Below are 11,416 nucleotides of genomic sequence, written 5' to 3' on the forward strand. Positions count from 1 at the left end.
GAAATCAAATCAAGAGAGAGATATAAACTCGTTGATATACTTTTAATTGATTGAGTCTTGTTGATTCTCTTAAAAGTATATTCAAGTTTGTCCATACAAATTGCTAAGTGAAATATTGGCTGGTGTTGTTAGACCCCTGCTTTTTCATCAATGAATAACAAAATTACAAAACAAAATGAATCAGCAAGAAAAGAGGTTAGAAAAACCCCAAAAACTTTCTAATCATTTGAAACGAAAATAAGATACATTTGGTAATTCAATAGAGTTCAAAAAATCAGGTCTTCCAAGATAATGTTGTCCCTCCTCACTAGGAAGAATACACCCTCTTTTCGCCATCTTATCTGCAGAAAAATTAGCCTCTCTATAGGTACGTTCAAAACGAATAACCTCATAATTAGAAGAAACCTCCCTCCAACGTTGTCTAACGAACCAAGGAAGAGTAGAAGTATTAAAAGCCATAACTGCACTCAATGAATCAGAACGAATACAAACTTTTGAGCAGCCCCATTGCAGCGCCCATTCCATACCAATTGTAATTCCAGAAATTTCCGCAATGTAATTCGTCATTACACCCAAACCAACACTCATAGCACCAAGTACATTAGCTACATGATCACGCGCCACTACACCTGAATTCCCTCGATCCGCACCATCACAGCACAACATCAGTTCATCCACCTCCGGAGGTACCATCTACACTTAACAGGATCATGAAGCTTCACCTGTCTATGCGCAACCTTGAAAAAATCCAGGATTTTCAAATCTTCAACCGTGTTAAACATATAGCCCTTGAGACGCCTCGAGTAATCTTGGACCTGGTTGAAAACACTAGTCTTGAAGAAGCCCCAGCTAACCTTTTTATTTTCATAAACGAAACGCTTTCTTGTTTTCCAAAGTTATGATCTTACAACCAAAACAGCAAGCAGCCAAAGTTCCTTAATCATACAGCTTCTACCACGAACTGCCTTGTAGGCTATAGTCAAATTCAGGTGAGATTGTGATAGACGCATTTATGTGTCTAATTTGTCCTCAATGTTTCGTATTGTTAGTACTCGATTTCGCACTTATTATGGTGTTTTGTGTGTTTGTAGGCATTTTTGGGAAATAAACATTTTTGGAAATTCGGCTCGAAAAGTTGGCCGGGGCACCCTTGGAGGACACGTGTTATTCGGACTCTCATCGTTGGTTAAGAGGCACCTCAGTTTATAAGGGGCACCCTAACTGGACAGCTGCTATTTACACTCCACAGCCGGATAAGGGGCACTTCTTCTTCTACACGGGAGACAGAAAAATGGCGGGAATTCTTCAGTTCAAATATTTTGTTACGGAAAATTTCTGGCGGAAGATTTTGAGGCGATTAATTGAGACTCAATGCCCGGTTTTGATTGTTACAACCCTGTTTCGATTAAACAGGGGTGTTAATGTGTTTTATCTCGGCAAATTTGGGTTGTGTGCGTGGGAATGACGTGAAACATGATTGAGAGACTCACGAGATTCTGTTGGATTCGTTTTGGAAAGTTGGAGCGAGTATACAGCGTTGTCATCTCATTCTGGAACGTGTATCAGTCAGTTTGGAGTGTGTAAACAACAGCTAGCTGCGTGAGAAGTTAAAACAGGAAAGAAATTCCCGTATCTTGCATGAAAATAATTTTTATTGATTACCGGGTAATGGAGGATATTTGGGGAGTAATGGAGAGATATTTTGGTCATGTTGAGTATATATAGGGTTCTGGGAACTCAGAGAAAGAAGATGGAGAGTTGGGGAAGAGAATAGAGAGCTACAGAGAAGAGATTGGACGAATTGTAGAGAATATTTTTCTGCTGCTGTAGAACACGAAGAACACGAAGAAGAGACTGCCAAAGACAGTCGTTTTTCTATAGTGATAACGACTCACAGGCGAGGGTCGTACATCAGAGGCAGACTTATTTGCTACAGCGTTTGCGACACAGAGCTGTGGGTCTTAGAGAAACAATAACACATATAACTGTTACAAAGGCCCCGTTTTATACCTTTTCTCCTTGTAAACACCTTTTTGAGCAATGAAAAATTCCTTTGAGTGTGTTTTCACCATGCGGAGCTAGACCCCATCACTGGGACAACGGAGAAAGTAACTTTTCATGATTGTGGTAAATGAATTAATTCTTTTATTGACTTTTTGCATAGATTTAATTGTTTTATGATTTCTATTAATTATTTGTTATTTTGTTAGATGCCGCATGCTTAGTTTTAATTACTTTAGATGCGTCATGCTTTTAACTTACAAATAATATTTTACGAAATCTATTTTTGGCAAAGAACTAGAGTCACAACTTGTTTTTTTTGAGCTATATTGTTTATAGTTAATGACTGAACCACAACAATATGAAAAGCAGTGGAATCCCGAGTCCCGGTCTCTCTTCATCCTGTGACAAATTTTGTATATATATTTTTCCTCATTTTCTTTATTAAGTCTTAAAACAAATTCTCAACAAATCTGAGTGAACGAATCATCTTACAACAACGACAATCAAAAACATTATCAATTTTTGGCACCACCGACGCGGATTTGTTTATAGATTTGTTTTTAGGTTTTATTTTATTTGTTCTTTTTTACGCGTTTTGGTACTTTTATTTGCTTTCAGATAAAGAGAAGTGCTGAAAAGAAAGGCGAAGCCCAAAAAGGAAAGAAAAGAGAAATCCAAAAGGAGTGAAGAAGAAGATTTTGTAGATAATTTTTATTTTATTTTTTTAAAAACTGTAATTAAGTTTTTTTTTTTATTTTTGTAAATTTTTTTTTTTTGGACATTTTTATTTTTGGACATTGGACATTTTTATTTATTTATTTTTTAAACCCTACAGAAGGGTAGTTTTAAATATAAACTGTGTGCAGAGAAGGACGACGATTACGATATCGTCTCGGCCCCTCGGGTTCGTACACTGACATTGGAGTCGGTGGACCGAGTCGACTTCAACGGTTCATCCCCCGTCTGGAACGGGAGGTAAGAATTCTAAACACCCGCGAATCCCCTGTCAGCGGGTTTACTGGATGATTTTGTATGCCTATATGTTGAGGACCTGAAATCAGATTTAATTTTCTAGTAAAAGGCAAGGCCTGGCCAAATCAAGATAAGGACTCAGATTTCATCACCGTTTCCTTCTTGCCCGCCTTAGGAACACGTAACCTACGCGAAACTAAGCCTAAAATTTTGACTAGAACGAGACCGATAGGGTAACGAGCTTAATAGGAAAGTCATTCGAGAAATATTGGTTACTCTTTTAAGCATACTTCGAAGTTCATGATAGTTTCTGTGAGTTGAATGCGTGACTGCGCCGCCTTGTAATGCGGTGAGGCCTTGGGTATCAAAGATCAACGCAGATTCCCTCGCCTCTATTCAACTTACTTTGACTCGGATTGATTCCATAGGGGTTTGCTCAAATTGTAACGAATTCCCTTTCGAAGGATTAGAAGCTGGTCTAGAAACAATCAAAATGGAGCCATCATGCTTTTTGTTTGCTATATAAAATAGGCTTGTTGTGGTCGAGTCAGCCTTCTTTGTGTTTGTTTAGAATTCCCTTGCAGTTAGGATGTCGAAATGGTATTATAATAGCCAATACAATGAGTATCCGACTGAGCAGCTTAGACATTATCCTTTTTATGTCCATAGTGTGAATAGTGATTGGGAACGCGAAACCTTTGAAGGTTATGGTCCATACCATTTTGAGCCCAATTACTATCCACATACCCACAGGTCATACGAGCAAAAAAATCCTTCTATTTCTCTATAAGAGTCTCTCAAGAGTTTCAATGAGTCAGCACGGAAGTTATTTATGAAAGAGACTTATAATATTCTTCTCCCAGAAGAGTCCGTAGAGCGGTCAACTAAGTTATCTCTAGAAGAGACCCTCAAGCAATTTACTGAGAATACCAATAGGATTGTGGAAAAACTTGCTCAGGATAGTCTTAATTTCCAGTGTAGTTTTCCCAATACCACCCTCGAAAATAAGGATAGTTTTTATTCACATAATCAAGATGACGAGGTTAGAATTGGTAACACTACTTGTTTTGATAAGGTTCGATCATTTTCATGTTATTATAGTGATGATTATAATGAGGATAGTATTGATGAAGAACATGAAATATGTAGGCATAGTGATCAGGAATTTGTTACTCCGGTTGAGCTTTATAATGATCGTGTTATTTCTAGTACAAATCCAAATAATTTTAATAATTATTCACCTATTCAAAAGGATGTAGATTTGACTAGAGATACCACCGTTTTAGACGATGTAGTTCATGATCCTTTAGCCTGCAGTATGTTGGATAATCCATTATTTGATGTGCCTATCAGTGAATCGGAGGAGGTAACTATGATTAAAACCTTAGTTGATGAGCCTTTATATGAAACTTTCTCTGATAATCCTTTATATGATTGTGATGATGGTTTAGAGGAAAGAGTTTACCCTGAGAATACTGTTTTAGAATCTAGCGATTTAGAAACACTAGTCTTAGAAGATGATAAACTCGTAGAAATGAGTGAGGATGAACCCAACTTAGAAGAATCTATTGACCATTTCCAGGAATCTGATGACCTAGAAATTAGGGAAGTTGTGACTAGTCTTTCTAGAGACACAGAAAACTCTAAGTTTGGGGGTGATTATCATTCTCCGTGTGCTTTAACTCTTAGAAAGTACCCTCCTGTAGGACTTGACATTTGTGCCTCAACCATCTTACAAGATTATCTTCATACACGTTTTCCCGAACCTAATGATGTCCAGAAAGAAGCTCAGTTGTTAGAAACCCATCCTCTGGTTGATGTGGTTAACCCAGGCTATGATACCAAGATTGACTTTGTTTTCCCCCACTTTTTTCCAATTGTGGGAACTTTTGATTTTAAGATGTGTCGGTTATTAAGTTTTGAGACTAAACCTAATCACTTTAGGATATTAGGGTCGACACATTTTCTTAAGGAAGACCACCTCTTTCATTGTGGTCAGCTGTGTGAGTCAAATCTAATTGACTTAGAGGATCCCCAATTATTCAGGTTGTTGTTATGTGCTTCTAAGTTCTTAGTTGAGTTTTTCCAGACTCTAATACCTGAACCGGATCTTAGCTTTGAGGAAATCCAACCGATGAAAACCTGTTATCTAGACCCAGTTATAGAACCTGAACCTGAGCCACAACTAGATGTAGTTGTCTTAAACAAGGGTATGTTCGGTATCTTTTTGGTCTGTTGCAGTTTCCTCTTCTTGTGGGTAATACTTTTTGATCCAGATGACCCACAGTTATTCCGGCTACTTCTATATGATTCTATGAGGTGACTAATTCTTCCAATGTCTGGCTGAAGACTTTAAACTTAGCACTTCTTGGGAGGTAACCCAATATTCTTGCGACACGGTAATATGTTTCCTTATCTCTTTTGCTTCAAGTGGTAACAGTTTCTCCTTGTTCATGCTTTTAATTTTATCTTTAGAACATTGAGGACAATGTTAGATTTAAGTTTGGGGGTATTTTAGTCGCATTTTTGAAACTTCTAGGGTCACATGGTATCCGGTTAGCTAAGTTTACATACTATTTCTCACCGAAAAGATAGAAATTGGAATGCTAGAGATAACAATCTATTGAGACATTAGAGAAAAAGACATTGAGATCCTTGAAATTCAGGAGAGAACTTGTTCCTTTTAGAGGGTAACCGTGATGGACCTAACCATCCATGATGGAAAGGCAAGTAGGTCAGGAAATGCCATAAAGACAAAGCAACCTCACAATGTAGTCTTAGTTACTGGATTACGACTCTCTCTCAGTAGAAACTTATCATCATCAACAAGCAGAGCGACATCAAAATTTATGAAGAAAGTTGAAGACGTTTAAGGTTTAGAAGCAACAATAGAAAAGAATAATTCAAAAAAAAAAGTTATAAGAGCAAATGATATAAGTTGTTGAAGTTCATGATACCAAGACATCACAAGTTGCGAAGATCCAAGTTCTAAAGTCCTTCTATCATGGCCATTTAAATTTTTGTCTTGTTATTTTTGTTGAAAAAAAAAATGAAAAAAAAAATCATCGTTATGTTTTGTTCAATAAGGCCAAAAGGAAGTAGAATTTTATAAATCAAGCAAGAAATCGAAGAGAAGAGTTAATTGTCCAGGTTCTATGAGGTTCGATAGTTTATCATCAACAGTTGAAGACCGAAGAAGACGCTTTCTACTGAGCACTATGAGAGAGTCGAAGAAAGATACATTTGGTTGCTTTGTTAGTCCACTTTCAATCTGGCACAAGATCTTTCTAGCACTGGTTTAACTCATCACACGTAATTAGTCCAGCTGTGTAGCAGATGTCCCTCTCATCTTTATCTCTCTCATAATCTTATCCAGCTGTAAATAAGCGGACGCATCTTACAATGTTTATCTAGCTGTGTAGCGGATATCTCTTTATCTAGCAGTGTTGCGGATGTGTCTCCCCTTTTCTTTAGTCAACTTTAGAGCTGGCACCTTTAATTTCTCTAGCATTCTAGTTACTTGGAGATAGGTTGAGAATATGTATGTCCTCATAGCTCTTTGGATACTTGTGACCAGGTAGAAGTCATGGTTTTGTGGGTACACCTCTGGTAAGCCCTCCCGAGATTAACTCGGTTTTATTTTTTTATTTTTTATTTTCTTTTGCTCGAGGACTAGAAAATAATAAGTTTGGGGGTATTTGATAGACGCATTTATGTGTCTAATTTGTCCTCAATGTTTCGTATTGTTAGTACTCGATTTCGTACTTATTATGGTGTTTCGTGTGTTTGTAGGCATTTTTCGGAAATAAACATTTTTGGAAAATTCGGCTCGAAAAGTTGCCCGGGGCACCCTTAGAGGACACGTGTTATCCGGACTCTCACCGTTGGTTAAGGAGCACCTCAGTTTATAAGGGGCACCCTAACTGGACAGATGCTATTTACACTCCACAGCCGGATAAGGGGCACTTCTTCTTCTTCACGGGAGACAGAAAATTGGCGGGAATTCTTCAGTTCAAATATTTTGTTACGACAAATTTCTGGCGGAAGATTTTGAGGCGATTAATTGAGACTCAATTCCCGGTTTTGATTGTTACAACCCTGTTTCGATTAAACAGGGGTGGTAATGTGGTTTATCTCGGCAAATTTGGGTTGTGTGCGTGGGAATGACGTGAAACATGATTGAGAGACTCACGGGATTCTGTTGGATTCGTTTTGGAAAGTTGGAGCGAGTATACAGCGTTGTCATCTCATTCTGGAAGGTGTATCTGTCAGTTTGGAGTGTGTAAACAACAGCTAGCTGCGTGAGAAGTTAAAACAGGGAATAAATTGCCGTATCTTGCATGAAAATAATTTTTATTGATTACCGGGTAATGGAGGATATTTGGAGAGTAATGGCGAGATATTTTGGTCCTGTTGAGTATATATAGGGTTCTGGGAACTCAGAGAAAGAAGATGGAGAGTTGGGGAAGAGAATAAAGACCTACAGAGAAGAGATTGGACGAGTTGCAGAGAATATTTTTCTGCTGCTGTAGAATACGAAGAACACGAAGAACAGACTTCCAAAGACAGTCGTTTTTATACAGTGATAACGACTCACAGGCGAGGGTCGTACATCAGAAGCAGACTTATTTGCTACAGCGTTTGCGACACAGAGCCGTGGGTCTTAAAGAAACAGTAACACATATAACTGTTACAAAGGCCCTGTTTTATACCTTTTCTCCTTGTAAACACCTTTTTGAGCAATGAAAAATTTCTTTGAGTGTGTTTTCACCATGCGGAGCTAGACCCCATCACTGGGACAACGGAGGAAGCAACTTTTCATGATTGTGGTAAATGAATTAATTCTTTTATTGACTTTTTGCATAGATTTAATTGTTTTATGATTTCTATTAATTATTTGTTATTTTGTTAGATGCCGCATGCTTAGTTTTAATTACTTTAGATGCGTCATGCTTTTAACTTACAAATAATATTTTACGAAATCTATTTTTGGCAAAGAACTAGAGTCACAACTTCTTTTGTTTGAGCTATATTGTTTAGAGTTAATGACTGAAGCACAACAATATGAAAAGCAGTGGAATCCCGAGTCCCGGTCTCTCTTCATCCCGTGACAAATTTTGTATATATATTTTTCCTTATTTTTTTATTAAGTCTTAAAACAAATTCTCAACAAATCTGAGTGAACGAATCATCTTACAACAACGACAATCAAAAACATTATCAGATTACACTCCAAAAATATCCGAAATCCAGCTCCAAACCATCACAACAAACCTGTAATTCCAAAGCAAATGATCCAAAAATTCCTCCGCGTTATTACACAAGCAACACTTGTTTACAACCTGTATTTTGAAGCGGCTTCTCACTTGATCCAGCGTAGCACACGCTACTCTTAATATCTTCCAATTTCTAGTCAACGGTGATTGCATTGGTCCCAGATTTAGTATGAAAGGAAACAAAATGGAACCTATAAAATTGGTTTTTATGATCTGGGAACACGATTGGCAGCTCAAAATCCAATCACTAACATTTGTGGCGGGCTAGAGGATAAGTTGAGCACCATAAAGTCGTTGCAAACAAACAGACAGGTAGTGAGAGAGAGAGAGAAAAACTCGAAGAGAGTCCGTAATGGCTTTCCCTACAACTTCAGCTCTTACTTCTCCCTCTAAAACTATTCTCAGCAGAACTATAAATTCTTCTTCAACTTCTTTTATTTCTTCTCTCCCTAAGAACTCCATTATCCCATGTTATCAAAGAAGAAGCTTTTCTTCTTCTTTCAGTGAGACAAGTATAGTTACACTTAGAAGACGAGGAGGAGCTACATTAAAGACTCATAAGGGTGTTACTTGTTCAGCTTCTTCTACTCTTCCCTCAGCTCTTCTTTTCGATTGTGATGGTGTTCTTGTCGACACTGAGAAAGATGGTCATAGGATTTCATTTAACGATACATTTGCTGAAGTAAGATTTCTAGTTCATCTCAATATTATTATCCATTTAATGTTTGAGAATATTTCTTAAACTGGAATCTGGATTTGTCTATTGAATTGGTGATGGTTATACAGATGGAACTGGGCGTAACTTGGGATGTCGATTTGTACGGTGAATTGCTTAAAATTGGGGGTGGAAAAGAGAGGTAATTAAAATTCAATTTTGGACTCATCTCGTATTATTATTATTATTATGGGGATTTGATGTCCTTAACATTACAATTACAGCGAGGTGAATCGTGAGATGATTTTGATAATTGATTGTGTTTCTATGTTTTCAGAATGACGGCATATTTCAACAAGACGAGTTGGCCAGAAAAAGCTCCAACGGGTAATGAAGAAAGAAAGAAATTCATAGCCTCACTGCACAAGCGGAAAACGGAATTGTTTATGGTTCTTATTGAAAAGAAGTTGCTTCCTCTACGGCCCGGTGTAGCGAAGTTAGTAACTATTCATATGGTCACTTCTTTTCATGTTACTTGTTGACAGTGTTATGCTGCTATCGATGCGAAATTGAACTTCTTTAGTGTATCAGAAATCGTATTCGTAAACTGAGCCATTTGATTGACTAACTAAATCTACAGGTTAATCGATCAAGCTTTCGCAAAAGGGGTTAAAGTCGCTGTTTGCAGTACTTCAAATGATAAAGCGGTATGTATAGTTAGGTCCTACAGGTTTTCAACTAACTTACCACACCACAAAGTGCCACTGGGATAAACTATTGTGTAAAAAGTAGTTATTCGCTCAATCTCTTTTCGCCTTTAATGTGTAGGAATTTATTTCTGATTTCAGGTCTCAGCTATAGTTTCTTGCTTGTTGGGTCCTGAAAGAGCCGAGAAGATTACGATATTTGCAGGGGATGTAGTTCCTCTTAAAAAACCTGATCCAGTATAATCCTTTCTATGTCACTAATACCTATCCAAACATAGATGAATCTCTTTTGGTTTTTTGTTTTGAAGAAACTTCTGCCGTCAATTGTGGTAACTTGATAATGACTCTCCATTGTTCTTGGCAGGCTATCTACCTTTTAGCAGCCAGTACTCTAGGTGTCGAGCCATCAAGGTATGGGCATCTGCAGAACACATTTTGAGATTGTCTTAACCACTACCCACTTCGATCTAACTACATTAGCGTTCTGTTTCCACGATGGCATTTGTTAAATAATGCTAGCACTTGCTTGATTTTGTAGTTGTGTGGTGGTAATGGTATAGGGCTAGCATTTGTTAAATAATGCTAACACTTGCTTCATTTTGTAGTTGTGTGGTGGTAGAGGATAGTGGCATAGGTCTTGTGGCTGCTAAAGCTGCTGGTATGAAGTGCATCATAACAAAAAGCGGGCAAGTCTTTCTCTTGCTAGAAATAGCAAAAACATATGTACTTAGTTCTCATATTCGTCATTATCTAGGCACAATATTGAGCAGACACGAGGTTGAGGTAGCCAACAGGCAACAGTACACCCCTCTTGGGGAGTTTTTCTAGTTGGCACTGGCTACGGAAGCCTGAACAGTGGGGCAAGTACCCAATGAAACATAGAAGAAGCCATTAGGCAGGCGGGCAAGTCAATACAGCTTCTATGATTTCTTTTCTCTTTCTGGCAGCCTAGGCTATATATATATATATATTTATATATATAGAACAACAGGAATTCGGGAGTTTGAAAATCATCTATATAGACAGTTGCATGTCATTTAAATGTGTAGTCATTATAAATTGTGTGCCTAAACTATTAACATATGGCTTGATTTTGCTTATTCAAATTTTCAATTGTTGTTGGTTACAGGTACACATCAGATGAGGACTTTTCAAACGCCGATGCAGTATTTGACTGCATTGGAGATCCACCGGAGGAGCGTTTTGATTTCGCATTCTGCACTAGCCTTCTGGAAAGGCAATTTGTAAGCTAAGAGCATGTAAATAGAACAAAATCCCGCTATATGTTGCCTTCGTAATGGTTTTTATGATTGTATTCATTATCAAATCAGGTTACTAATCGCCAAAAATTTCTCCTTAATTCTAAGACAATGGCCAATAAATTCAAGGCAAATTATTATTTTCATGTTTGTGTAGATGGATAAATTACTCTTTTCACCCATGTATTACACGTTTAGGTTGCTCGTGCTGGTCACAAGGCAAATTTCGCGCTGCACCGGCAGATTTTGGGTTAAAGTACAAATTTCGGTCCCGGTTCACGAGGCAGAGTATAAGTCATGGGGAAGTTTTTGCCATGGTTTGCGCTACAAAATTTCGTGTAGCGCAAATTCACTAGGCGAAAAGGGCGATGTTTCCCTAATCTTTGAATTTGTTCCTTAACTGTATATATTGTGTTCATATTTTACCCTTTCTACTAATATATACGTGTTCAAATATCTCAAAGGAATATGCCTTGGATTGTCATAGGAGACTTTAACATAATCTTTAGCCAATCTGAAAAATTAGGAGCGATTACCTTTTAT

The 11,416-nt window shown here is 37.7% G+C and overlaps 2 protein-coding genes across 3 annotated transcripts; one reads left to right on the forward strand and one right to left on the reverse strand.

Annotated features, from left to right (window-relative positions):
• Positions 1–222: 222 nt before the first annotated feature.
• Positions 223–693, reverse strand: LOC113279479. The gene has a single exon (XM_026528173.1). The coding sequence runs from the start codon at positions 691–693 to the stop codon at positions 223–225; it is 471 nt and encodes a 156-aa protein (XP_026383958.1).
• A 7,839-nt stretch (positions 694–8,532) lies between these two features.
• Positions 8,533–11,019, forward strand: LOC113282461 (CBBY-like protein). Of its 2 annotated transcripts, XM_026531470.1 has the most exons (8): positions 8,538–8,934; positions 9,039–9,109; positions 9,245–9,403; positions 9,548–9,614; positions 9,756–9,851; positions 9,979–10,025; positions 10,220–10,300; positions 10,744–11,019. In XM_026531470.1, the coding sequence occupies exons 1-8, from the start codon at positions 8,605–8,607 to the stop codon at positions 10,865–10,867; spliced, it is 975 nt and encodes a 324-aa protein (XP_026387255.1). In that variant the 5' UTR covers positions 8,538–8,604; the 3' UTR covers positions 10,868–11,019. The 2 variants fall into 2 exon arrangements, with proteins under 2 accessions (XP_026387256.1, XP_026387255.1); XM_026531471.1 differs by lacking the exon at positions 10,220–10,300 and having other exon boundaries at positions 8,533–8,934.
• Positions 11,020–11,416: the final 397 nt, after the last annotated feature.

This window comes from Papaver somniferum, chromosome 5, assembly GCF_003573695.1.
Source record: "Papaver somniferum cultivar HN1 chromosome 5, ASM357369v1, whole genome shotgun sequence".
NCBI lineage: Eukaryota > Viridiplantae > Streptophyta > Magnoliopsida > Ranunculales > Papaveraceae > Papaver > Papaver somniferum.